This window comes from Fukomys damarensis, unplaced genomic scaffold (assembly GCF_012274545.1).
Source record: "Fukomys damarensis isolate Sample0158 unplaced genomic scaffold, DMR_v1.0_HiC HiC_scaffold_37, whole genome shotgun sequence".
Taxonomy (NCBI): Eukaryota; Metazoa; Chordata; class Mammalia; order Rodentia; family Bathyergidae; genus Fukomys; species Fukomys damarensis.
Genome location: NW_022900949.1, coordinates 37,999,419 through 38,027,307, shown reverse-complemented (window position 1 = coordinate 38,027,307; position 27,889 = coordinate 37,999,419). Strand labels below are relative to the sequence as shown.

Below are 27,889 nucleotides of genomic sequence, written 5' to 3'. Positions count from 1 at the left end.
TGAAAATCAAATAAATGCTATATATGGAAGAAAACTTGAGAAACTAAACTTCCTGTACCAGTGTGCCTACCATCAGGAGCATGGATTTGAGGGTTAGAAAACAACACTGGGAATGCAATGAGGAAGCCCGTGGTGGAGCTGTACTTTTGTGGGGCTGTCAGACAGGGCCAAGGAGGTTCCAGAAGCAGAAATTAAGACCCAAGCCCACCTTACCCATAGGCTAGGTTTGCTGCCTTTGGGTCCTAGAGAAAGAATTTTCGGAACACCTCAGTAAGAGGCAAAGGTAGGGCTTTATTAGGTACAAATCCAAAAGTGTGTACTCAGAGAAAGAGAGCATGGATCCTTCAAAGAGAGAGACGCCTTATTTCCTGGAATAAGGGGCACATAGGCTTCTCTTGAGAAGTGGGAATCCCAAGAAAAAACAGCCCACCCTCCAGAAGGTACTGAGCCAATTAGCAGCTATGGGCCCAGTTTTTATTTTTTTAAGGCAGGTAATTTAAGCATTTTTTGTATTCTTGCAACCTGCACTTTTACCTCAAATTGCTGCTCTCGCTCAATTAACCCAAACTCTGGCAGGTCAGCATTCCTGAGGAATTTTGAGTGGGATGGATCTGACAGGGGAGGAGCCTAAACGTAACCAAGAGAGTGCAGAAACTGATGCCTTGGATGACTTGAATTGAGGCCCAGAAGTAGCAGTTTTCTTAAAAGTACTACTTTTAGTGGTGATTTTCCTTGCCTTCTTGCCACTTATTTTTATTTTTTCTATCTTACTTCATCCCCAGTAACAAGGCAGGCTCCTTAAGTAAGGGGGAGAAGTGGGTTTGAGTGACTACTGTGATTTTTCTGCCTCCTGAGTATAAAGGATGGTTATTCATGCCCTCCAAGTCTCTTCCCAGGCGCTAGAGTGTCTTCCACAAGGTCAAAATCTAATAGCTTTCTACAATGCAATTGAAAAAAAAAAAAAATTCAGAACCAGGCAATTACTAATCTCTTGCTGCACACTAGCAGAAATGGCACTGGGGGGGAGGCCCCTTGGATCCCTTCCAGATTCTTGGTGTCCTGAACAAAGAACTGAGCAAGACATACTGACAAGGTACAAAAGGTGCAAATTTTCTGAAGGGGGAAAGAGGTGTTATGTGGAGTAGGAGTGGGTGGAGTAGAGTGGGCCAGGGAAAGCTCACAGGAGCAAAGGGAATGGGATGGGGACTTCATTCAAAATTCTCGGGTTGTCTCCCCACCCCAAGCAAATGAAGCACTGGGACAGTTATCCCATCAAACACTTGCCTGGCCTGGGAGCGTGGTCAGACCTGAACTGCCCTATGGAAAGACTGGCCTGGCTTCTCCCAAATGTAAAGGAAGGGTTGAAAACAGCACTTTTCTGCTTGGATCTGCCGAACAGCTCCAGATTTAAACAAGAGATTGAGAATGCCACTTTCTGATTAGTTCCAGTCAGTCCTCAGGTGCCTGGAGTCCTTTTGGGTCCTGTGTTCCATGAATGTCCCCTAGGTTTTTAGGCTCTTTGGCACATCCCACCCAGTGTTTGTCCTGTGGTCCCAGGCCTGATCTCCTAACTCTCCTCTTAAGTTGCTTCACACAGCAACCAGTGTCTGTGATCCAAATTTGGACCTCTAGCGTGCTGGCAAATGCTCTACCACTGAGTTACACCTCCAGGCAGATTTTATTTTCAAATCAGGGGTTAATTTATGTAGAATAGCCACTGTACAGACACAGGTGCCCGTGCACAGGTACAGACAGATGATGAAACCCAAACTCTCTCATAGGCGATCAGGTGTGAAGCCTTTGTGTATAGTCAGTTTGGATAGTGTTTGTTTTTTCTTCTTCTGGTACTGGGACACTACCTCTGAACCACATCCCCAGCCATATTTGTTTTTCCTTTTGAGACAGGGTTTCGCTAAATATCCCAGGCTGAAGTCCAACTTGCGTCCTCCTGCCTTGGCTTCCTGAGTAGCTGGTGTTACAGATGTGCCTTGCTGCACTTAGCTGAAAAGTGATTCATTAGCCAGGGTAGAGATACAATTACTACAGTGGAATACATGCTTTGTTGTTGTTGCTTCCAGTTCTAATAAAACTTGATTACAGCTAGCTTTGAGAGGACAGAATTTCCTGGGTTCCAGAAATCGTGCTTCATTCAAACTGATCAGTGAGGTGGACTCATTTCTTCCCAGGAAGCAGAACAACTGGCTTTTTCCGAGCCCGGCAAGAACTCTGCATTTGCATCCTTATCTCCCGAGGGGCTGCTGAGACTTTGCAGGCAGCCCCCGGACTTGTACGCGATTAGTTCACCTTTCCAGAGCCGTGGATCTGCCTGATTAAGAAAATCAAAGGGCTTCTGACTTGGGACGTCGGTCCCCGCAGGGGCGCGCGGGACTGGTCCCTCCGGTCCCCTCCCCGTCCTCTGTCCCCTCCCTGTCCCGTCCCCAGGGCGCTGCGCTGCGGCCCAGCCAATGGTAGGCACCGAGCGGAGCCCGCCCTGCGGAAGGAGCTGTCCCGCTGTTTGTTTCCGTGAGAGAAGCCCTTCCTTGCGGTCGCTTGAGGGTATTTAACCCTCGGCCTTGAGAGTCCAGTTCAGTGATCCTTCCGGAAAGAAACGTGGCTGAGCTGGCCCGCAGCAAAATGAAGTTCCTTCTGAGCACCCTCCTGCTCCTGCCCCTGTTCCTCATCTTCTGCCTCGAGTCTCTCATTAAGCTTTTCATTCCGAAGAAGAAAAAATCAGTCACCGGAGAAATCGTCCTCGTCACTGGAGCTGGAAGTGGAATTGGGAGACTCACTGCCTTTGAATTTGCCAAACGTAAAAGCAAACTGGTTCTCTGGGATATCAATAAGGTAACAGAGCTGACTGTGCTTTCCTTTCCGCTGCCTTGGTCCGCAGACACGGCCGCATTTTGCTGGCAACCACCCCTTACTGCATCCCTGTGAAGGTGGAAGACAATTACTATTGCCGCTGTACCGGTGGGGCAGCGGTTAGTTAGTATGTTTCGAGACACCTGAGGAACGCACTGAGCGGATGTAGATTCCCAGTTACTGCCCACCCTCAAATTACATTGTGCACTCGTTCGCACTTGGACCCGGAACGTCCTTTGTAATCTCCTGGTTTCGTTGACCCCCTATCTTAACCGTATGGGAAAAGTAATAGTTTTAATGAGTATTTCAAAAGTGTAAAAGGCTCTTTCCCAAGTCCTATTTGCAGCTACTACAGATCAATAGTTTAAAGATTGTACCCAACAGAAAGCCACACTATGCTGTAATTATTGCCAATAGTAATATATGAAAATCATCTTTTATATATATATATTTTTTGAGACAATCTCTATGTAGCCTAGGCTGGCCTTGAACACAGTTATCCTGCTGCTTCAGCTTCCCAAGTTCTGGGATTATAGGTACGCACCACTACTTGGCTTGGAAAGCATCTTTTAGTAAAAACAATAAAAAGGAAAGGAAAAGAACTGCAATGTAATTTTTTGCCCAGGTCAGGTATAGATGCGGGCTTAAGGAAGTGGGGAAGACCTAGAATCTAACCTTTTATTTGACCTTGGGTGGATGAACAGAGGGGTGTCTGGAAGGGACAGTGGCCTGAAATGCCATCCTCCTGGTACGAGTCGACAACCAATCCCATAAACAAGAACTCAAGGTGGATGAGCGCTACCCCAAGGAGTGGTTGGTGGAGACGGCAGTCAGCAAATACTGAGTGTCTGTTGCCTTGACCCTAGGGAAAATGTGGCAGACAGGAGACAGGGTCCCTTGTGGAGACAGGGTCTATGTAGTGGAGAAAGTAGACATTAAGTACCTACTCGTGCAATGAAAGATAAAAACTAGACCCAGCCCAGCCTGGTGGCCAAGTTGGGGCCTGGTGTTGTGGTCAGACTCAGGGCAATCCACCTCTGAACTGGGTAACTAACTTTCCCTGAGCTTTAGCTTCCTTTCTGCAAGGTGGACCAAATAAGAGTACCTGCCTTGGGAAGCCAGGAGGAAGAATCAAGATCATGCACCACATAAATGAGACCATGTCTGGTTCATGCTAAATTCTGGACGGTGTTAGTTGTGCTTCCTAGACAGCGAGTCATTGGGTCCTGTGCCTAAGGCTGGCCTGTGCATTTCCTCTCATCTGAAGAGAAGGGTACCTGCCCACGAATACCTTGACCACCTCCTGTGTGCCTGGCCCTGCCCCAGTGCAGAATTGAAGCTACAGCCAGGAAGAAGCGCAGACCTCAAGTGAAGGACGCTGTATAATACGATATGCAAATGGTGGAGGGCGTGACGTATAAAGAAGGAAGTAAGACGCTAGAAAGCCTGGGGACTGTGTGTGGTGGGGAGGACTGGGGTGAGAACATTTAACTCCAGGTGTCCGGGGAAAGCCTTATTAAGACAGGGAGAAGAGAGGCTGGTGGTGTAACTCTGTGGTGATCAATTGCCTGGCATGTATATGGTCCTGGGTTCCATCCCCAGCACCACAAAAACTAAAAGTAAAAATAAAAAGCAGAGACAGGTAAGAGCAGAGGTTGCTAAGTGCAGTGGTGCACATCTGTGTCTGCAGCTGCTTGACAGAGTGAGCCAGGAGAACCCCAGGCTGGATGACTTAGCAAGAACCCATCTCAAAATAAAAAGTAGAAAAGGGTAGGGGATGTAGATCAGTGCAGAGGACCTGGGTTCGATCCCCAGTGTCAGTAAAAAGAAAGAAAAAAAATCAGAAGATGCTCTGTTGTCTGTAGAGGAAGGCCTGCAGATACAAAACCTGGCCTGGGACAGAGTTAGGGAAGTGAAAGATGCGAACCGAGCTGTCCCAGTAGGTAGTAGGCTCTCGGCCCAGTGGCTCTAAACACTTGCAGCTGACTGGTCTGAATCGAGGTGTGCTGTGGGTAGAAATACTCCCCTGGATTTCAAAAACTATAAAAAAGTAATATAGAATACTACATTAGTAATTTTTTAAAGATGGTCTCATGATATAATTCCAGCTGGCCCTGAAGTCACTATGTATCCAGGATGACCTTCAACTCATGGCAATCCTCCTTCCTCAGCCTTCTGAGCAGTGGCATTATAGGTTTACATCACCACACCCGGCCTTACACTAGTAATTTTTGGGTATCAAAATGGTAATGATTTGAGTACAATGGGTTAAATGAAAGGATCCATTGACTAGTTTGTCCCTGTGGGTTAAAGACAAATAGTACCACCCCGTGGGTTATACAAAACCTACCCACCAGCTTCTGGTTGTTAGAAATGTTTGGCCACAGCTCTGCCCAAACTTTGCTGCCTAGTTTGCAACACACGGTTCAGGTTCATCTGACTCATTCATGGCGGCTTATGTTGACATTCAACCCCCTCTTGCTTCCTAACGTACTCAGGTTAACTGCATGATACCGACTTCCATGTGCATCAGCCCTTGGTGAGCACACCCAGAAGGCAAGTGCTGCTGGAGCAAATGTAAAGCAAAGTGCAAGACCACAAGAGTCTGTTGTGATATGCTGGACTCCTATGGCTTGAATTTGCATGTGGTGCCAGCAGTTTGGAAAACGCATTCACTCCCACTCCACCGCCTCCCCTGCACCTTCTTTTGTTGCTTTTTGAGATAGGGCCTCACAGCATAGCTCAAGTTGAACTTGAACTAGAAATCCTCCTTATCAGCCTCCCCAAGTGCTGGGAACACCATATCCACCTCAATTCCCTTTTACTGTGCAAATCAGGACAAGTTCTTGTTAACAAATCTGATGTTTCTTCCTACCACATTTATCAGAATAATTTCCTGCTGACCAATATGACATTTTGCCTTTTGGCTTTTTTATAGTGTGTGTGTGTGTGTGTGTGTGCGCGCGTGTGTGTGCCAGGGACCTTGCACTCGCAAGGCAGGCTGTGGCGCCAATGCGCTAAATCCCAGGCCCTGCTTTTGCATATTTTAATGCAAATATTTAGGGACAGATTCCTCAGATGAAAGCATCTGAGAGACGTAATGTTCAATTCATCCAAATAAAGTACCTCATGAAGTTAATATTTATTTAGGAGTGCCAGTCATTGAACCCAGGGCCTTTGCTCTAAGCTAAATCCTTTCATAAATAGCATACTTTTTTTTTTTCCCTGAGACAAAAAGTTGCTAAATTGCCAAGGCTGGGCACAAGCTTGCGATCCTCCTGCCTCAGGCTCCTGTGCAGTTGGGGTTCTGTGTGTGCCCCAGCGTGTCCAGCTATAATCTTTCTTCTGACATTATGTCCTTCCTACTTTATCTGCAGCTGCTCATGTGCTGTGGCCCTGTCATTGATTTTGTCTCATGCCCTCTTCACTGCTTCTAGCATGGCATTGAGGAAACAGCAGCCGAATGCAGGAAACTGGGTGCCCAGGCTCATGCCTTTGTGGTCGACTGCAGTGTCCGAGAAGATATCTACAGCTCTGCAAAGAAGGTGAGCTTTTATATTCAGTTCGAATCCCCTCATGTTAGAACCAGGAGGTTTTAGGAGTGGGTGTTGGAGACAGCGCAACTGAGAATTGTGTGATTTTTCCCAAGGTGCATCTAACTAGTTGCAGACTCAGGGTGTGACCCTGGAGCTGAGATTCTCAGGGATTAGTGTGTTTGCTTTGGAACCTTCCAGGGAGCATGGGGAAAACAGTTTTGAGCCTCAACCCAGAGGTCTGCTTGCAGGGGTCAAGGGCAGGGCCTGCATACACCACCCTCTCATGGCCCATGCTGCTGGCACTGGCGGACACCCTGGAATGACACTTGGGAAGTCACTTGCAAGGTCTTCTGAAGCCCAAAGAATTGAGTTGGAAAGTCAGGGTACACCTATTCTTTTTCTTTATCTTTTTATTTCATCATAGATCTACTCCTTGAAAGTGTGATTGGACCATCAAACTGTAATCTAAGTAGTGAGGTTTGTTCTGAATGTGTGCTCACTTGTACATGTTAACTAAATATTACCTTAGTGGAAGGAAGGTCATCAGAATTATCTAGGCAAATCTTGTTTTGTTTTGTTTTGTTTTGTTTTGTTTTGTTTTGTTGTTTTGTTTGAGATAGGGTCTCACTATGCAATTCAAGCTGGTCTTCAACTCACTATGAAGCCATGTCAGCCTCAAACTCAGCGATCCTCCTGCATCAGCCTCCCAAGTGCTGAGATTAAAGGCATGCACCACCAGACCTGGTTTTAGGCAAATTCTTTAAAATACAACTTCCTTGACCTCAACCTTAGACATTCTGATTCAGTAGGTATAAAGGTTCTAATCTAAACAGACTTGAGAACCTCTTTGTTTAGGGAATTTCAGATTTGGGTTTATTTTTAACTTCTATTTTAAATTTTTAGTTTTTTTATTTCAATCAGATTCCTCTTCATTTTTTTGAGGCCTGAGCTAAGTTAAAAAAAAAAAAAAACGTTTAGGTAGAGAAGTTAGGTATGCGAAGTATATAAAACATCTTCCCTGGGAGGGCATACAGCAAAAGCAAGAGCTGTGGGCAGGAAACACCTGTATTTAACAATGAACATTTTGGGCCTAGGATTTAGCTCCGTGGTTCCACCGCCTGCCTCACAAGTGCAAGGACCTGAGTTCAATCCCCAGTACCAAGAAAGAAATAAATAAATAAGGTTTTTTACTGAAATTCACAATGATTAACCTTCACGCAGATGAACGTGTTGCATAATTAAGATCAGGAGCTGGATGGCCAGGTTCGAATTGTGCTCTTCCAGTCATTCTTAGATGTACAAGTTCCTCAACTCTGTGTCTAAGTTTACTCAGGTAGGAAATAGGAATCATAGCAGTCCCCACTTCATAGGCTTATTAATGGGGGTTTAGAGTATTTTCAGTACCTGGCCGTGATAACTGCCTTGTATTAACATTGTACTAGAACTACCAAAAGTATTTATATAATTTTACTTTTAGGTATTATTAGAGGGAAAACTGGTCCAACATCCCTAGTTAGCTAAATGAAAAATATTTGTTTCCATACTCATCTGGGAATAAGATGTCCTGGGGAAAACAATTTTATTTTAACCTACTCCATATACCGTTAGTATAGTATTTTTGCTGAAATTGTCCCAAAGCTATACGCTTAAACAGAGTATAGAAAAGGACCTGTGGTCAGATATTTTCAAGTAGCTATTTAGACATCTTATGCCAGCTAAGTGCACACCAGCTTGCTTCATTTATTAAGAAAGAATCAAGCCAGAAATCAACACCCTGGGATTACTGAAATGCCACAGTCCCAAGGGATAGCAACACATGACCTGCTTACATTTCTTTGAGTAAATAAGTGTCTTAGTTACTTTTCTCACTGCAGAGACAAAATACTTGACGCTCCAAGTTAAAGGAGAAAAGGTTTATTTAGCTTTTGTTTGTAGAGGTTTCAGTCCATAATTGCCTGGCCCCGAGGCAGGGTGGCATCACAGAGGAGAAACAGTTTATGGCAGGCAGAGGTAACAAAACAAAAAGGGATAACCACAGCTCTTTTTGTTCCTTACATCTTATCTAGGCTACTTAGGTCGGGAAGCACTCACCCCTTAGTCCTAGTGCCCTGGATCCCAGCATTGCACCAGGAATCAATCCCAGCATCACAGAGTCTAGACCCAGCCACCTCTGAAACAGCCCCACCTATGACCACATGAGGCTTTGGGGGGACTTCCAAACACAAACCATAGCACTAAACTTATTGGTTGGATTCACCCTACAATCATAGTGTACTATGTTAAACACCTTGTCCCACATAAAAGCCAGCTTCTCTCGACAATTATTACTTAGAGACAATGCCACCTGTGTTGGGGGACTAAAGGAAAGGCGCTAAAGAGCCTCTTAGAAGCTTTCATTCTTTGTTGTGCATTTAACATGATTTGATTATTTCTCCCACTTAATTCTCACAGTGCATTGCATCAGTAGAGTTTAAACATCAAAAGTCTATGATCTGAGCTGGACTTGGTGGTGCACACCTGTAATCCCAGTACTCAGGAGGCTGAGGCAGGAGGATCGTGAGTTTGAAGGCTGTCTGGGCTACAGAGTGCATTCAAGGCCAGAGACCCTGACTCAAAAGAATACAACATAAAGATTATTTGAAGGGGGCAGTTACTGATTACATTAGGGTTGAGAAGATAGAGTGATTATTTTGAAAACAAAATGCACTGTCTATAATTCTTTGCTCTTTAGGCTTTACAGTTCAGAGTTGCCTTTTATTGCTCTTGGTGGCCAGACCCATTCTTTTGCACATATTTCCTGAACTGTAATCATTTCACCTATGATAGGTGTAGTGACCTTTGCTTTGACAATAAGGACTTGCATAAGCCTTCCACATGATTGCTTTGACTTTTCAAAAGTTCTTCCTTCTGAATTAATATCAAAGGGAAAATCTAATTGTCAACAGAAAAGCATGCCTATACCATAAATACATTCTTAGGAAAACATGCACATAGAAATCGTATGTTATTTACCTTGTATTTCTATTTCCATATTCCCTACCCTCACAGGTAGCTTGGAAGGTCAAGAAACATGTTCCTTCCTGTACACAGGTGTAAATGAACATGCACAATAGTGATATACAGCACTGATGGTAATCGTGGCAGCTTCCTTTACCTACACCATTTTTAAAGCATTGTTCAGCTTCTTTACCTGAGTCATTTCATCTGTTCCCACAATTATTCACAAGCAAACTGTCCCCTTGTCTTTTGTTTAAGAGGAGCAGTTGAAGTCTGGACATTTTTTTTTTTTTTTTTTAGACAGGGTCTCACTCTGTAGTTGAGACTGACCTGGAACTCACTGTGTAGCCCAGGCTGGTCTCGAACTCACAGCCATCCTCCTGCCTCCGCCTCCCGATTGTTGGGATTACAGGCGTGCACCACCACGCCCGGTAGGACAGGTTAAATGACTGTTCAAAGTCCAGCTCGAGGCTAACGGAAGCACCTCACCCTAACCTAGGATGAATTCAGCCCTAAGCCAGCAGCTGCCACTAGTGGGGAGTGACTGGGAAACAGTGGAACAGTGTAAGACTTAAAGTCTCACTTCCACTCCACAGAGAGTGAACAGCCAAAAAGGCCTCCACGATGTTGGGCCCTAATACCCAGCGAGGCTCCGGGAGCTCGACGGAGAAACGAGAAACCCGGGAAGGAACACACCAGGCTAGATGGTAAATAGACCTTAATTAGTCTGGCCAGACGGCACTCCCAGAGCCAGGTAGCTCAGAGAGGCAACAGCTCAGGGGCTGAGGTACTTTTTATGAGGTTTTTCTAAACAAAGAGTCAGGGAATTCACAGAACAAGACTGCAAACACATTGCTTATCTTATGCAGGAAATGTTCTAGGGTCACCTTTTGTCAAACCATTTGCCCCTGGCCGGGCTGTTAACCAAGGTAGCAATTAGCATATGAAGAAGCACAGTCTGGCCTATTGGCATGGAGTCACTTTAGCCTATTCAAGTCTTACAACAGTGACCATGAAAACACAGAAATAAAGAAGCAGAAGATGTGGCCAGCTCAATAGGGTAGTCAGTTCTACATAATTCTCCAGAATAGTCCTGAATTTGCCAATGATTTCATTGTTTTTGCTCACCTTTTGAAGTAGTGTTTAAAAAATAAATTCTAAATTCTGCCCAGCCAAATGCCTCTTGAGCTACAATCAATACAGCAAAGTTGAGAGATGAAAGTGCAAAAGAAAATGTCTACCTGGTAAACTGGCAGAGCTGTGTTAGATATTAAGTACCTAAGATTAAAAAAAAAATGCTTTGGTTTTGTTCCATAGGCGGAGACAGGTGACAAAACCACTTTTTAACCACATCTAAGATAAAAATGCAGACTACTTTCTCAGTCGTTGCATGGAAATCTACCATCACACCTCTTAATGAATATGTTTTACTTTTTTTTTCTTTTTAAAGGTGAAAGCAGAAATCGGAGACGTTAGTATTTTAGTGAATAATGCTGGTGTGGTCTACACATCAGACTTATTTGCCACTCAAGATCCTCAGATTGAAAAGACTTTTGAAGTCAATGTCCTTGCACATTTTTGGGTGAGTATGATCATTTTTTCTTTTCAAAAATAGTCCCTCGTGAAAGCCTGAAAATTAAGTTGAAAGTGGAGCTCTCAGCAGACAAGAAACTATTAAGTTGATGGCAAAATTTTCTCTAGGTTCCAGGGATACCATTGACGTAGAGGGGGGAAATGTTAACTCCCCACCTGCCAGATGTCAGACAGGCCAAATCCATGCTCCCTGAATTAAAGGATGAATTGTAGCAAACAACAGAGGCTAAGAGCAGGAAACATTGCCGGGGAGCAGGAACAGCTCCTGAGAGGCGGGGAAGGCCCTGAATGGGTTGCCAGTGAGCCTGCTTCTCTGAGAAAAGTGTATAGAGTCACATTACGAGGTGGGTACAACATGGGTCAAAATTATAATCTACCCAAGATTTTCCAAGTGTAGCCCCTCAGCTATTAGTGATCCAAGAGTAGTATGGGCATAGGGATGTCAGTAATCTATAGTCTTCAGTCTTTAGTTTTAGTTTTTAGTAGTCTTAGTCGTAGTGGGTAAGAGAGGACGGCCCAAAAGGTGGTGCTGAGAATCTCAAGCTTCTGTTTGTCCCTTGGAGAAGGATCACAATCCGGCCGTTGTGGTTTTAATCCTTTTCAGGTGGGCCTCCAGCTACAGTTTTGAGGGGTTCTCATCTTCCAGGGCTCAGCCCTGTTTGACTGCCTCTATTTTTACCTAATTTAGCTGACTATGACAACATCATATATAAAGACTTCATTTCTTTGTGCTGTGGTCACACACACACAAATAATAAATCCAATAATGATAAACTTCAAATGAGTATGTTTTAATTCTAAGCTAGGTGTTTACATCTGTGTGATTATTTAGGCATAAAGAAAATAGAAACCATCTGTGACACCACAAAGTGAATCCAGTTCCAAATTCTCATGAAACTCAGGCCTTGTAATATTCCTGGCATAAAAATTACATGTTGTATTATGAGTCTTATCTTTCAGGGTCTTAAGTTTCATATAGGTAGTCCGTGTTTCGCAAGTCTCCAAAAAATTCCCAAATAACCAAGTTCATACAAAAACCAAAAAATCCTTAAAGCTTTTAGGGTATGAGCTTGGAGTAATTAGTATCAAAGGAATATTGAGACTGGTGACAATACAGTATTGTTTTGTGTTAATGCGCCAGTCTGTGGTCCATGGTGTTCTGTTCATAGGTTCCCGCTATCAGTAGTCTTGTTTGAAGATCCCCAGCACATACTGTAGGTGCTTGATCATTGTTCAGGAAACATTTAGTGACTGCTGGAAGATTGCACTTCACTTCACTGTTGATGTTACAGAACCAAACAATTTTCCAATAAATTCTCCTTAGATGTGAATTCTTTTGATAGCTGGGATGATTGCATTTTCAGAGCTCTCCCTGTTGCTCCTCTGCTCCGGTTTCCTAATGTAAGCTGACTCAGTTGCCTTCTGTTGATGCATGTGGCAATTTAGGGTTTTGTATACCAGGAACACTGCTTTAAAAAAAAAAACTTTGTTTCCAACTATTCGAGATGAATCTGTGAATTGGAAACATTATCTTTTTTTTTTTTTTCCTTTCCCTACGAACAAATTCCAGACTACAAAGGCATTTCTCCCAGCGATGATGAGGAATAATCACGGCCATGTGGTCACGGTGGCCTCAGCAGCTGGACACACCGGGGTCCCCTTTCTGCTGGCTTACTGGTACGTGGGGTTCGGTGTATACTTCCTGGTTGGTTTCTTCGCTTTCCTTGTCTCCCTAGAGCTCTTTGTCATGGTAATGATCTTGGAGCTGCCAAACTGAGCAGAGCTCAAAGTCTCTTGTAAAACCACAGCTCCCAGGGTTAATCCTCTTTATCTTTCAACCCCAGGCCAGTTCTAAAGGTGGCTGCAGGGAGATCCTCCCTTAAGGCTAAACCAGGCCCTGAAGCATTTCTCAGCCCTCAGAGCAGTGAGGAATTACAAATAAGAACAATGTTTTTGTACCATGAATAAAATTAAAATCAGTAATTTTTATTATTAATAAAAACAGAAAACATTTTGTGGAAATGCAACTACAAGAAAGAGTGTATGTGTGTGTGCATGTGTGTTATCTGGTATTCTAAACATGGAGAGCAAACAATGGAATTTTAAAAATTAATGGTTATTCATTTTTTTCCCCTGGTTTTTTGAGGCAGGGTCTCACTGTGTAGCCCAGGCTGACCTCAAAGTCACAGCGATCCTCCTGCCTCAGTCTCCTGAGTGCTGGGACTACAGGCGTTCACCACCATGACAGGCTGGTTATCTACTCTTTAAAGCTTGCCACTGTAGAACTGAGGAACTTGCTGTCCCAAGTAGCTCACAAGAATGTTACTGGGGCAAATGGGTTGTGAAAACCTGCTTGTGAATCCACCTTAGGTAGTCAAGGTGATCCTTCTGACTGTGCACATTTAGCAGTTCTTGTCTATTTTCATGTTTTATCAAGTAATGACCTTTTAAAAATTTGAATTATAATTATGCAAACATGTATGTGTAAATGTATTATCAACATTTATTTTCTATCATTGTGTTCTTTTGAAACTCAAATTAGAAAAACAGCGTGGGAATCGTTTCCTTCTGAACATGTATTTGTTTTCTAATAATTCTATGCCTGTACTTCCAGCACTCTGGGAGACGAGGCAGGAGCGAGGACGGCAAGTTCAAGCCCAGCCTGGGCAACTTAGAGAAACCCTGTCTCAAAATAAAAAGTGAAAAGAGGGCTGGGGATCCAGCTCAGTTTGAAGGCCCTGGCTCCAACCTCCAATGCCATTTTTTAAAGTTTTTATTCAGCTTAATAAAAAAGTACAGACTTGGATTGAATTTAAGGAAGGAAAGAAGGAAGAGGGAGGGGAAAGGAAATGGTGGGAAAGCGGGGCAAGGGGGGAAGAAGGGAGGGGAGGGAAGGAGGAGAGAAAAATAAGAAGAAAAGAAAAATCACTCGCAGAAGCAGCCAGAGAGAAGGCGCACGGTGCCCACCCCATACCTGGTTGGTCTCAGACCCAGTTTAACTTGGAGCGTTCGCCCTAGCAGCTCATTTCGCTTTCCTGATGAGCGATTGCTCAGGTGTTGCTGCCAGGCTCTGCCCCAGCATCCCACCCCGTGCCCGCTCCGGTCTGTGTTACCCAGCTCTCAGGTAAGCCGCGTCCTCTTCCCTCCTAACACCAGCTCGCGGGTTCCGACTGGATCTGTTCCACCGAGGATTTCTCCGGGATACGGGAGAGAGGCAGCGCTTTGTGGGAAGAACGTGGGTTGTGGTGACTGGTGATGGCGATTTGAGGGGAAAGAAAGGTTCTGTGGAAGCACCATCAAAGCAGGGTGCCACCCACAGTTGTGACAAGGGTGCGCTACACAGCTCCAGGCTGCTCTATTCCTGGTCTGGTCCTTTTGGACTTTGATTTTCCCAGCATGTGGCGGTCAGATACCCTGAGAAGAGGCATGGCTTTTTAAAATTCACAAAAGGGCAGGGCCTGGTTTCCACTCATCTGTAAATCCAGCAGCCTTAAGGCTGAGGCAGGAGAATCACTGTGAGTTGGAGGCCAGCCTGGGCTACATAGTGAGTTCAAGACCAGTCTAAACTACATAGCAAGACCTTATTTCGAAAAAATCTACCAAGTTTAAAAAATAAAATAAAGACAAATAAAATGCACACAAGGGTCTCACTGGGGATAACAGGCCAGCGTGGTAACCACACACATGGTTTGTACCCATCCAGCTTAGGGACGCAGCTGTGGTTCTGAGCCCGTGCAGAGCTCTCTGGAACCCTCACTGGCCCGGCTCCTCAGTCACCCCAGTTATTTTCATCTCACTTGGCACCGATGTTTGCCAAACACCTGATCGGTGAGACACACTAAGATTCCTACAGGCAGCAAGTGATGTTTATCAGATGTAGTTTTCAATGACTGGGCAGTTCAATTCACACCCTGCTCTTTAAATTCAAATCTTTATGTTGAAGCATAGTGTATATTTATAAGCGGAGAAGTCCCCAGTGCCCTGAACTGCTCCTAAATGCGTGTATCTATGTAAGGAGTGGCAAAAACAGCACAGCCAGCTCCAGTAGCCCCTCAGCTCTTCCCAGTCACCCGCCCCTCCTGCCTTCTCAAATGTAACCACCCTGTGGACTTGGAAAGCCACACATTAATTTTGCCTGTTTTGGGCCGGGGATTTAGCTTAGTGGTTCAGCCATCTGCCTTGCAAGTGCAAGGATCCAAGTTCGAGTCCCAGTACCAAAAAAAAAATTCTTTGGCCTACTTTCACCTTCATATTCATAGCACACACTATTCTTATGGGATGAATCTGTGTTGTTATTGGCCACTATTGTTTGATCATTTTCACAGCTGTCTAGTTTTGCATCATGTGACTTGGCTGTAATAACTTATTTGTCTGTCTACCGTTTATCAACACTGGGATTGTTTCCAAGAGAGGGCTGCTATGAATATCAACCCAATCACTTACTAGCTGTGTGAACTTAGGCAAGTGACTCAACTTTTGATTGCCTATTTCCTTCATCCATAAGGATGGATTAGATTACTCTAATCCTAATTAGATTAATAATGGCATCTAACTTGCAGGGTTAGCCTGCCATAGGGCTTGGACCTCAGTGGGATGCACTTGGCCTGTAGTTTGGAGGGGACAGATGGCACAAGGGGCCTGTTGTACTGAGTTCCTTCCCTGTATTCTCATAAACAGTGAGGTTGGGCCCGTCCCTCATCACAGCTTCTGGAACACTTTGCCTGTGCTGAACTAATCACAGAGGTTCCAGCTCCTGCGTGTTGGATACAAATGAGGGGGCACTGTTCCGAGGTGCACAGCAGTAGAATCTACTACAGTCTACCATCTATTTTAGGAAAAAATACTTCAGTTTCTTTCTGGAGTTAAATATAGTTCAATAGTTCTATTGATTGATATGAAAGATTCAGGACAACATTACCTGAATTTATAGTAAGGGAGGGTAAATCTTTTGATTGTAAAATGTCTTTCCTGCTTGCTAAGTATTTTTTCTACCAGTATCTTTGATTTTGAGAAGAAAATAATGAGTTGACTAATATGCTTTGTCAATCCAAATAGCCCATTTATGAGAGTTATCAATGTAGGAAGACTCAGCACACTGAATCCCAGTCCTTAGCTTATAAAGAAATGTTATTTGAATGAAGAATTTGGAATAAAAAATGAAAATTCAGAGCATTTACAATTAACAGTTTGATATGGTTTTATAAAAGACAGAGGAAAAAAATGACATTTGGCATACATGGTCTCACTCTAAATATCAAAAATATACTGTTATTTTCACACATTCAAGATCACCAACTCTGAGGTGTCCCTGCACTTTTGATTCACTTAAGAAAATTCAAAAAATACAATTCAGTGGAAAAAAAATACTGATAACCTCGCCACACAGAAATAACCACAATAAGCATTTGTTATGATTTTTAGATATAGTCATGCATTGAGAAAAATCGTAAATGTAGATGCAGCCACCCCTCAGAAAAATCTGCATTTATCAGCTCACATTTTTCATTTAAAAGCAATAAGTTTTGCATGCTAACAAAAATATATGTGAAATATAATTTTCAATTCCTGTGCCTCCATTTATTAAATTTATTCATCATTTTGGGGACACTGTTTATCAAGATTCTTTCTTTCTTTCTTTCTTTCTTTATTTTTTGTATGGGGGATTGAACTCAGGCCCTTGTGCTTGCAGGGAAAGTGGCGAAACCACTAAGCTAAATCCCGGGCCCTTACCAAGATTCTTTTGATTTGAGTTGGGGTTGTAGCTTAGTGATAGAGTGCTTGTTTGGCATGTGCAAGGCTCTGGGTTTAATCCTAAGTAGCGCACACACACACACACACACACACACACACACACACACACACACACATTTTTTTAAATTAGAAGGAACAACAAACTTGAACCACCTCAGCCCAAAAGAGGAAAGAAATTTTTTCTGGCTCTGTGATGAATGTCCTAGTTAGGCTGTCTTCCTCTGGTGGCACGACAGCCACCAGCAATTCCCAAGTTAACATCCTTTCAACTTCAAGCCCTGTTGGGCTACAAGCCCATGAATGCTTTTGAATGTTCTGGAGCTCAGTGGCCAGGCCAGAGCAGACCAGCATGGATGTTCTCAGGCATCGCATGGCATCCTTTGCATAGGTGATGTAACCTGAACAAGGGGTGTGAATGCTGATGAGCAAGTGAGGGCTGACATTTAAGGTCCTCCAACTGGTCCCTTCGAGAAATATTCCTCAGGGGCTACCCCTGAACTTCAGTCTTCCGATTGGCTATTTCCTTGGGTAAACATTTAGAGATAACACTAGGTCAAAAAGCATGGCACTGTTTTAATGAACTATCCTGATACCTTCACTGAGTTGCCTTACAGAAAACACTATTAACCTGTGGAAATGGAAAGTTCTTTTTTTTCATTTTTTTACATGCCTGCATTGAAGTTTTAAAAGATTGGTAGATTCAATTATATAAAATAAAAATCCATATATTGAAAAGCAAGATAGCCAGATATCCGGACCATTCCTGCTAGGCAAAAATATTATTATGTTGTACTTTGCACTTATAGGAATTACTCCTGAAATTTAAAAAATGTTATATGTATGGATATAAATGCTTTATGCTTTGCTATTTTTATTTTGTGAGTTTTCTGCTAATGTCTCTTAGCCATGTATTTATTGGAGAGTTGTCTTATTCATTCATAAAAGTTAACTTTTTTGTATTTGTCTTGTTTCGTTTTTGTGATGTTGGGGGTAGAACCCAGGGCCTCAAACACATTAGGCAGTTGTCCACTACCAGGCCTCAGCCTAACGTACATGGCCATATTTTAACCTTTATCCTTGTCTTTGACGTTGCAAGGCTTTTACCAGCTTACTGGTTTGTCGCTTGCATCTTAACTTGGTTGGAAGCAAAGGTAGTGTAGAGCACAGCACATACTGGGCCCAAGGGCCATGTTGACTAAGCCAAGCAGGAGTCAATGCAAGCAGGCCTGTCAGTGTTCTTGAATCGGTCTGCATACTCCCTGTTCATTTTCAGCTCCAGCAAGTTTGCCGCTGTTGGATTTCACAAAGCTTTGACCGAAGAACTGGCTGCCTTAAAACGAACTGGAGTCAAAACAACTTGTCTCTGCCCGAATTTCATTAACACCGGCTTCATAAAAAATCCAGGTACCAAGTAAGTGGAGACTGAAATAGAGACAGAAGCATTGGTGGTTGCTTTGAGTATCAGTCATTCTTTGGGTTTCCCTAAATATTTTAATCCTCCAAACACCTGATATTCACTGCCCTTGGTTCATTTTGCTTTCAGCTAGATTGTGGGAAAACAGATGGCAAGATGGGGAAAGTAAGAAAGAAAGACAGAGAATGATTGTACAAATATATATGAGTGAGACAGGTGAACTTGCTCACCCGCCCTGATTCCCCTTCCTTTCCCTTCACAGACCCACATGCACACACTTGTTGTCAGGAGTGCCTGGGAAACACACTGAGTCCCCATCCCAGAGACCATGGCCCGTTGGGTTTGGCTAGGGCCTGAGAGTGGGGGGGAAGGGGCCCTGGGACACTGTGTTTAGAAAGCATCGTAGGTGTCCGGACTGCGTGTGAAAAGCTGTTCCCCTTGGTCGTGCAGAGGTTTTCCTTTAAAATAAGCACCAGACCACGTGTTTTGCTGGATTAAAAGTAAAACAAGGATCATCTCTGAGGGTAATTTTTAATGTTTCCTTTCTGTGGGATTAACTTTAGTGTATTTGTAATCATAATGCATACTTTTAAAAATCCCAACATTACAGAGAAATACAAATTAGAAAGTTTCTTTTCAAATTTCCATCATCTAATGGAAACCGCCCTTTATAAAGACCTGTCTAGTCATCTCTATGTGTAGAATAAACGTCTACATTTTTTAATAACTGCAATTTGTTCATGGGGTCTGGAGGCAGTAAAAAAAACTGCTTCTGCTGTGTTATTTCATGGACATCTCTTCATATGAATAAATACAGAGGTTTATCAATATAATTCAGTGTGCATTCTGATATAGGGATCCTTTCATGTTGCTAAAATACAGAGCTTTATCATAAGTTTTACTGATTATTGAATGCAAACAACAAACAATATGGTGTCCTCTGGTGAAAATTTTAGGGTTATTTTTAATTTTCTGGATTTTTGTCATAGCAAAGCTATCATGAACATCCTGTGTGCATAGATATTTTCCCATCCAGATAATTGTCTCCTTCTGATAGTTCCTGGAAGGCCATTTCTGCATCAAAGGATACACAGTTGTAAATGTCCTGGTGCATCCAACCTGCACCCTCCCCCCAGCCAATGTTTTACTGATTTGGGGTAGTGGCTCTCAGTCCATACTTCTTTACCAGTCTGACTTCTGCTGTGTTTTAATTACTGCCAATACAACATGCAAAAAAATCCTCTTTATTTACAGCCTGATGACTGATGTCTAGCTAATGTGTGTGCATATGATTTGTGGTCATTTGACTTTTTATATACATTGCCTATTTCATGGTCTGCTCCCTTTTTCTTTTTCTTTTTTGTGCCTGGGATCGAACTCAGGACCTTGAGTTTGCTAGGCAGGCAGTGGAACCATTGAGCTAAATCCCTGGCCCTGTTCCCTTTTTTCTATGGAGCTATAGAGGTTGTAAATGAACTCAGAAGTGCTATTTGTCCATTCAGTATACCCCTTCACATCTGTTGCGTATATATATATTTACCCAATGTGCTATTACCTTTATGACTGTTTTTTTTTTTTTTTTTTTTTTTTTTTGGTACCGAGGATTGAACTCGGGTCCTTGCGCTTGCAAGGCAGACCACCAAACCACTGAGCTAAATCTTCAGCCCCTATGAGTATTATTTTAGATTAAAATTTCTAAAAATATTTTTTTCCTTCATGGCTTTTACATTCTAGGAGGTATTTAGAAAGATCTTTTTCATACCAACCTAAAGAAAATATTTGCTGGTCTTATTTCCCACTCATCTTGTGGGGGTTGAGCACTGTAAAAGAACTATTGTGAGAGAAAATAAAATGAGAAAGTACAAGTAGATATATTCTATGATTGTGGTTTTTACATTTGAGTTTTTTTGCTTCATGAAAATTTACTTAAAGAAAGGAGGTTATTGCGGGGGTGCAGCTCAGTGATAGAATGCTTTAGTTAATGAGCTTTTCTGCATTATTTGTTAAATAATACATTACTTCCCTCACTGATCTAAAACGTGTACCATAATACATTCATATACTTCCGTGGGTGTACTTTTTGGGTTCTCAATCCCATTGCACTGTTGAAATTCAATGTTTAAGATGTAAGGTTTCATCCCTCTGCCAGTTTAGCTGTTTTCGGTGAAAATATATGTGAAACTAAGGAGAGCTCTTCAGCCTGGCCCCCTGGGGGGACAGCAGGTTGTATTTTAAATACTTACACTTTAGCCTAAGTCACCCACAGGTGGGCCAGCCGGAAAGCCAACATCCGCAGAAAACCGGGAGCTCTCCAAAAATCTCAGGCACCCAAGAATCTGTCAAAAACAGATGCCCCCAGCTCAGGATGGGATTAGAGCCCAAGAAACCCACTGTAAATTGAAAATACTGGGAGTGGAAATGCACAGAACAGGCCCCGCCTACGAAGCTTTGTCTCTTAGCAGTGTGCACTGCTTTCCCCTGTGACCGTGGCTGTGTGGCGGAGTGGGACATTAGCGTGCCGCGTGGCACTCGTGAGCCCTGGGGAAGCCAAAATTCAAGCTTGAAGCGCGGTTTGTACTGAATGCATGTCCGTAACCAAGTTGAGAACGCCTAAATCGAACCATCCTAACTCCCTCTGTAACCCTAAACATCGATTTTTGAGACCCAGATTTGTTAGAAAGCAAAAGTAAGAGTAAAACCAGGTATAGCAGGTGCTCCTGTAGTCCCAACCCTGGAGAGGCTGAGGCAGGAGGATCACTTGAGAGTACAAGTTTGACACTTGCCCGAGTTACATAGCAAGATTCCATCTCAAAATAAACAAAAAATAAAATAAAAGGGAAGAAGAAGGCCAGTGCTTAAATTCATCTATTTTGAGCAATAAAAATCTAATTGGACCCTGAACGGAAAAGAAAATGAACAAATATGCTTTTAGGGTTAAGTTAAAGAGGAGTAGTAAGAATGAAGAGTTCCGTAAAACTTGAAGACAAAACTTGCCAGTTTTCTCTATTGTTTTCATATTTAGGTGTCATTCTTTTTCTTTAATTCAGTCTGTTTTTCCGGGGTTAAAAACATATGCCATATTTTTAAAATTTTTTATTGAATTGTTTTACCTGGCCAGGACAGGCTGTACCAGGCAAGCGCGCCCTCTCTTGGCAAAACTCCATTACTGCAACTAAAGAACGAGGCCCCAAAGCAACCGAACTCGCCCCAAGATACTCAGAGCTAAATTTCTGGGGAAGAAAATTGAGCCAAGCTCGAAAGGGCTGAATTGGAAATAGTTTGTTTCATAGTAATCTTGGGATTTAACTTCTCTCTTAGAGGACAGCCACAAAACTTATTGGTGCTTACGTTTACACATCTAACTCACTGCAAAGAGACCCGGATTCCCAAAAAGACTATAATACAGTATAATTGGAATTTATGAGAATTAAGCATAACCTGGTGCTCTGAAAAGGAAGAATTATTTTTTAACTAAACTTGGCTATCAATAGTTTATTTAAAGTATTCATTGACAACCTGATAAGTTCCAGAAACCCTTTTATATGCCTTATATAAACTTTCTCTAACCTCCAATCTGTAGCTGGACTGTTCCTGTTCTAAATCCTGGAACAACTCTTTAAGAAAAATCTCTGTGTTAGTCAGCTTTCTGTCACTGTTCTGAAACCTTAAAGGTAATCACTTTATAAAGAGAAAAGTTTCTTTCGTTTTGTTTGTTACTCAAGACAGGATCTTGTTGTATATTCCAGACCGGTCTTGGATTCACTGTGCAATCTGGGCGGGGCTCAGACTCGTGATCCTCCTGCCTCAGCCTCCTGAGTACTGAAATCACAGGCATGGGCTACCCCACCTGGCTTAAAAGGTTCATTTTGAATCACAGTTTCGGAGCTTTCCGTGATCTTTGCTTTGAGGCCTGTGGCAAGGCAGCTACCCCAGGATGGAATTCACGGGACAGAACTGCTCACCTCATGACAGGAAATGAAAGACAGAGGCCGGAGCTTGGATATGACATTAACGAAGTATTTGGCTTCTTAGAGAGGCTGGCAGTCATCTTCCATGTTTGATAAATCCTACAGTAAGCCTTATTCCACTCTGCTTATACAGATCAGACTGCCTTAGAGACTAACACAAGTCAGGCTGAGGATGTTCCCTCCTATCCCCAGATTAAGTGTTTCTATCATGGGTTTTGTTGATCCTTCGCACCTACTGAAATGATCGTGTGGAGGTTTCCTTCATTTTATTAAAACGATCTACTGTGTGGATTGTTCTTGGTATGGTGAGCCACTTTATTCCTAAAGGATAAACCTCACTCTGTCACGGTTTTGATATATTGTTAGGTTTAATCTGCTCATATTTTCCTGAGGATTTTTGTCTCTCTATTCAATGGAGATTTGGGTCTGTGCTCTTCTTGGGGCATCTTAGTTTGACTTTAGTATCAGGGTAATTCTGACCTTATAAAATGAATTTAGGAGAGTTTCTTCCTAAGTGATTAAAAAACTGGTTAAAGACAGGACCAGCTAGGTATGTCCCATTCCTATAATGCTAGCATTCAGGAGGTTGAGGCAGGAGGATCGCCACAAGCTTAAAGCCAGCCTGGGCTACATAGTGAGTTCAAGGCCAGCCTAAACTACATAGCAAGACTGTCTCAAAAACCAACCAAACAACCAACAAACAAAAAAATCTGAGGACAAACACTCTTGTGCATCTCTTCCCTAGGTTCACTAACACCCAGGTTTTAAAAACCACTTTTTTAGCTGCCTCTTATTAGCTAGTTTATGGTACATGGACCTGGGCAGTGACCTATCAAAGGTGTGGCACCAAAGTAATTAACGTGGCTAAAGAGTAAATCAGGACCTCACATCCTTAGATGTCCAGGTGGGCATCTAGGATCTAGAGCGAGAGACACAACTATCATTTTAATTCTGATGACAGACAGGTGTTATTTAATGAAGATAATAATCCTTGTATGCTGGGATCTGACTCTTCCCCAGGACTGCTGAATGTTTGAGAGTGAGCTTGTTAGTCTCAAACTAGCTAAATTATTTTTTAGTCCTGGTTACTTCCAGAGCTCCTATTTGTAATACTAGGATTATATTGTTACCTTCTTAGGTTGTTATAAAAGCATCGATGGGACAGCCTGAGTAGAAAGTTTACCACAGTGTATGTGACCCAGTAAATACTAAATAAATGGTTGCTGTGGTTACTGATGGAACAGTAACTCCCCATTTGTTTTTTGTTTTGTGTTTTGGTATCGGGGATCGAACTCAGGACCTTGTGCTTGTCAGGCAGGTGCAGTGCCACTGAGTGCCATCCCGGCCCTTCCCCGTTTCTGAGTGTGCTGCTGGGCTGGCTGACTGGTCGGCTCTGTTAGGATCCCTGTGATATCACATTTCACTTGCTCAGCGCCAAACACAGCTGAAGCCTCGGGAAGGTGCTTTGTGTGTGATGGCTGCCTCTGGTTTCAGTCTGGGACCTACCCTGGAGCCCCAGGAGGTGGTCAGCAAGCTGATGAACGGAATCCTGACTGATCAAAAGATGATTTTTATCCCTTCTACTATCAAGCTCCTGACAGTGATTGAAAAGTAAGTAGCAGTTACATTTGTCAGAATTAGAAGCAAGCACTTACCTATTGGAAGTTTTTTTCATTTAAAATTAGGCAGGTGATAACATGCAATTAAGTGGAATTGAGGTAATAAAATAATAGGCTCACGGATGCCGCTGATTTTTAAACCGTGTGTGTTAATCATCAAAGCGAGATCTGTGTCATTATCAGGTGAATGAAGCAAATCATTTCCATACACTTTTGTTACCTATTTTTTTTTCCAGGTATCCTTGAACTCAGGACCTTGCGCTTGTGAGGCAGGCATGACACCGCTGAGCTAAATCCCAGCTCTGTTGCTTTTTTTTTTTTTTTTAAGAAAGAAATTTGCACGGGCCGGGGATTTAGCTCAGTGGTTCCCCTGCCTGCTTCACAACTGCAAGGTACCAAGTTTGATCCCTGGTACCAAAAAAAAAGAAAGAAAAGAAAAGAAAAAGAGAGGTGTATATTTCTGGATGTCTTGTCTCATAAATGGATGACAATGAGGCAGGATCCTTTTAAAGTATTTTCCCAAAGTGGAAACACAGGACGAGAGGAAAGGATTCCATAGTTAGGTTTCAATCTGCGCGCTCAGGCAGCATTGAGATTTTACTTTGGGAAAGTCGCACCGAAGCACAGGAGTTGCTGAATCTCCTTTTATGGTAACCGAGATCCTTGTGCCTGACTTCTTTCAGTGTCATCTGCAGACTCGCAGCATCGGTCTCCGGGGGGATTGTTTAGGAATACAGACCCCCCAGGAGGAGAACGTGCAGTTCACTGAGAGGCCCAGACAGTCTGCATGCGGATAAAATTTCAGTAGGACTCACCTTTGATGCACAGTGGAGTTTACCTGGGAGGTGGCAAAAGTGTCCCTGCCTGACCCTGACCTCCAGGATTCTGACTCACTGGGTGTAGACTGTGGCCCAGGCTTGGAGAGAAGTAGAACTTTCCTGGTATATCTAGTGCATAGCCAAGACTGGAAACCACCAGCTCAGGACGTCTTATCCAGACACGCTCGGTAGCAGTTAGGAGAGAGTGAGTGGTCCTTAGGTCACTAAGGGAAAAACATCTCTTGCTCCTGTGCCTAGACCCAGGCTTCTCCAAGTCTGTTGGGATCAGGATTGTAGAAAATCTACTCTAAAATAGACTCCCAGATCTCACTTCCAGAGATTTTAATACAGAACTTTTTTTTTATTGAGTTTATTGGTACATTTTAGGGATACAGTACAGTTACATTCATCATTGGGATCTTGTACCTCTACATGACAGGTCTTGGTTCTCATTTTTTCCCCTTGTCCCTGCCCTCCCTTCACCCCCTCCTTCCCTCCCCATTTACAAACACTTTATTTCCATTTTCTCATATTTTTTTATTTTCCCTTATTACCTTTCCCCTACCATTCCCATTTCCCCTACACCTTTAGCCCTTTTCTTCCTATTTCACACTGTCAATCATCTCATTAGGATCTTATGTACTATTATAGTTTTTCACACCAGAGAAACTATTCAGTATTTACACGTGTGACTTATTTATTTCACTTAGGAGTATATCCTCAATATGTATCCATTTTCCTATGAATGAATCTACTTTCTCATTCTTTATGGCTGAGTAGTATTCCATTTTATAGAAAAACCACACCTTCTTTATCCAGTTTCCAACTGATGGGCAAATGGGCTGTTTCCAAGTTTTAACTATTACAAACTGTGCTGCTAGAAACATAGGTGTGCATATTTAATACAGAACTTTTGAGTTGGGACACTGATATCTTCGTTATGACAGGTAAGTGCCACCAGCATTTGGCCCCAGGATCATCCTTTGAGAATTACAAACCTAAAGACTGAAAATTTCAAGAGATCTAAAGTACGACATGTGTCAGACTTTCCAGTCTCTCTGCTGGAAATGCAGACCACGGTCAAAGATGGGCTGGGCACCTTGGTAACAAAGGGCAAGGGTCTCCCTGGAGAGAAAAGAGTTAAAGCCTGTGACGTTTTCGGCACCATAGGCGTCGCATCACATAAGCAAGTACTCAGTGACGATGGCCCCGTCTGTGGATGGCGACCCTCCGAGAAAATAATTGTGCCAGTTTCTCATCACTGTATCCCCTGCACCTCGAAGACTAGCTGACTCCTAGGGGCACCAAAATGTTCCCTGGTTGAACAAACCCATCCTAATTCTTAGACGTTTAATGTAGACGAGTGGGTGTGTGCTCTGGAGGTGGTGGAAGCTGTCTGTGCGCTCGCTCACTACATGAACACCGATGGGCTCACTGAACTTCGCGGCTCCTCTGTAAAACGGGCCTGATCAGGATGAGCGGCGAATGAGAATAATGAACTCGGAGTACCTGGTTTACTGTGATCACTCCGTACATGGTCTAGAGCACCGCTTGCTATGACTGTGATGACTGTCACATTCTCAGTGCCTTCACCTCCCTCTGCTCAGTGGGCTGCTTGTCTCGGTGCTTTCTGGCTCATCTCTGTTCGGTGACTCACATACATGTGTGTTTAGTGTTTTTTCAGTGCCATTGAAATGTGACAAGCTTGCAAGTATTCTTAAGTAGAATTCGGGAGAAAAAAGATGAGACCTTCTATGAGTTTATTTTTATTTTACTTATTTATGTATTTGTTTGTTTGTTTGTTTGTTTGTTTATTTATTTTGAGACAGAGTCTCACTATGTATGTCCGGGCTGGCCTTAAACTCACTATGTAGCCCAGGCTGGTCTCGAACTCACAGCGATCCTCCCGCCTCTGCCTCCCAAGTGCTGGGGTTACAGGCGTGTGCCACTGTGCCTGGCTTTGCTGTCACAATGTGGAACATTTTCTTAGCCATAGAAGCTTCATGTGTTCCCGAGAAGCCTCAGGAACTTACAGATAGGCATTACTTTTTCCATTTCCACATGAGCAAGTTAAGTTCAAAGGGCAATTATTTTGTTCAGGTTTGTGCTCAAAACTAAGGGTACTGTTTGCATTTTTACTGAGCAGTGCTGCTTCTTCCATCTTTCAGCAGAATATTTAAAGGACTTTATGAATTCTAAAGTATACATTTGGCTCCTGGATTCCCTTTCTTTTCAACGCCAAATTTCTCTTCAGTAGGGATCTCAACTATTCAGATCCTCTTCTTAGATCTTTTGAAAGATACAGAGGTATATTGATTTCAAAGGTCTATATTTCAAAAGATATTCAGGTCACTTCTAGCCTAAGTAAAATTAAGCCTCCTTCCTTTACCTTTTGGAATGAACATGAATTTAATGGGAAAGAATATATAGTAGAAACTCCGAGTTAAAGTTCCTAATTCTGTCTCAAATCAATGGCGTGATACATGATAAATATTTTAAAAGTATTAAGCATTTTAAAAGAAGACATTATACAAATGCACTTGATATTTATTTCCTAATTTTTATACATCTTTCTTCTAGGATCTTTCCTGAGCGTTTCCTGGCACTTTTAAGACAAAGGATCAATATTAAATTCGATGCAGTTGTTGGCTATAAAGTTAAAGAACATTAAGTATCAGGTTTTCTTCAAAACTGATTTATCAAGCTTAAATAGGTTCCATCAAATAGTAATCAGAATTTTAATATTTTTACCTCTGTTTTTCCAATTGTTCTTCTTCAGTATCACCTTTTGGAACCCTGACAGTACTCATCTGTTACCGTCTGTTATTAGTGGGAAACTAATTTCACTTAATACAAGCAAATATCTTAGAAGTCATTCTTACAAATAAAAAACAATTTCACAGCAGTAATTTTCCAGACTTTATGGCCCACCTAAAGATTTGCAAATTTTATGCTCTAAATGTTTACTTGAAGCTATGTTATTTTTAATGGCACTAAAATTGTATGTAATTTACATTTCCTTTTATATTCTATGTAAAATCAGAAGCTTTAAGTTCTTTAAATGTAACAGAGGACTGCAGTGAGTAGCATTTCACAGTTAATTTCATGAGTCTTAAACATCTCATCCGACTCGGTGGCACTGTTTCTTGAGCGATACCTCATACCCAACGCCAAATATTTCACCCAAGGAAACTAGCGGTGGATACGTGTTACAAGTATAAAAGCATCACTGGATGTAAGGCAGAGAACTGGGAGAATGCATTTACAAATGGCAACAAAAATAAATGGACCAAACTCAAACTTTGGTATTTCCAGCTTTTGTGTCTTAAAC

At 42.6% G+C, this 27,889-nt stretch overlaps 1 protein-coding gene across 2 annotated transcripts; it reads left to right on the top strand.

The window, feature by feature from the left end:
* The first annotated feature begins 2,473 nt into the window (after nucleotides 1–2,473).
* On the top strand, nucleotides 2,474–27,889 carry Hsd17b11 (hydroxysteroid 17-beta dehydrogenase 11). Of its 2 annotated transcripts, none has more exons than XM_010606728.3 (7): nucleotides 2,474–2,844; nucleotides 6,300–6,407; nucleotides 10,846–10,977; nucleotides 12,559–12,665; nucleotides 18,013–18,150; nucleotides 23,616–23,732; nucleotides 27,139–27,889. In XM_010606728.3, the coding sequence occupies exons 1-7, from the start codon at nucleotides 2,635–2,637 to the stop codon at nucleotides 27,227–27,229; spliced, it is 903 nt and encodes a 300-aa protein (XP_010605030.1). In that variant the 5' UTR covers nucleotides 2,474–2,634; the 3' UTR covers nucleotides 27,230–27,889. The 2 variants fall into 2 exon arrangements, with proteins under 2 accessions (XP_010605030.1, XP_010605031.1); XM_010606729.3 differs by lacking the exon at nucleotides 27,139–27,889 and adding an exon at nucleotides 25,506–26,361 and having other exon boundaries at nucleotides 2,475–2,844.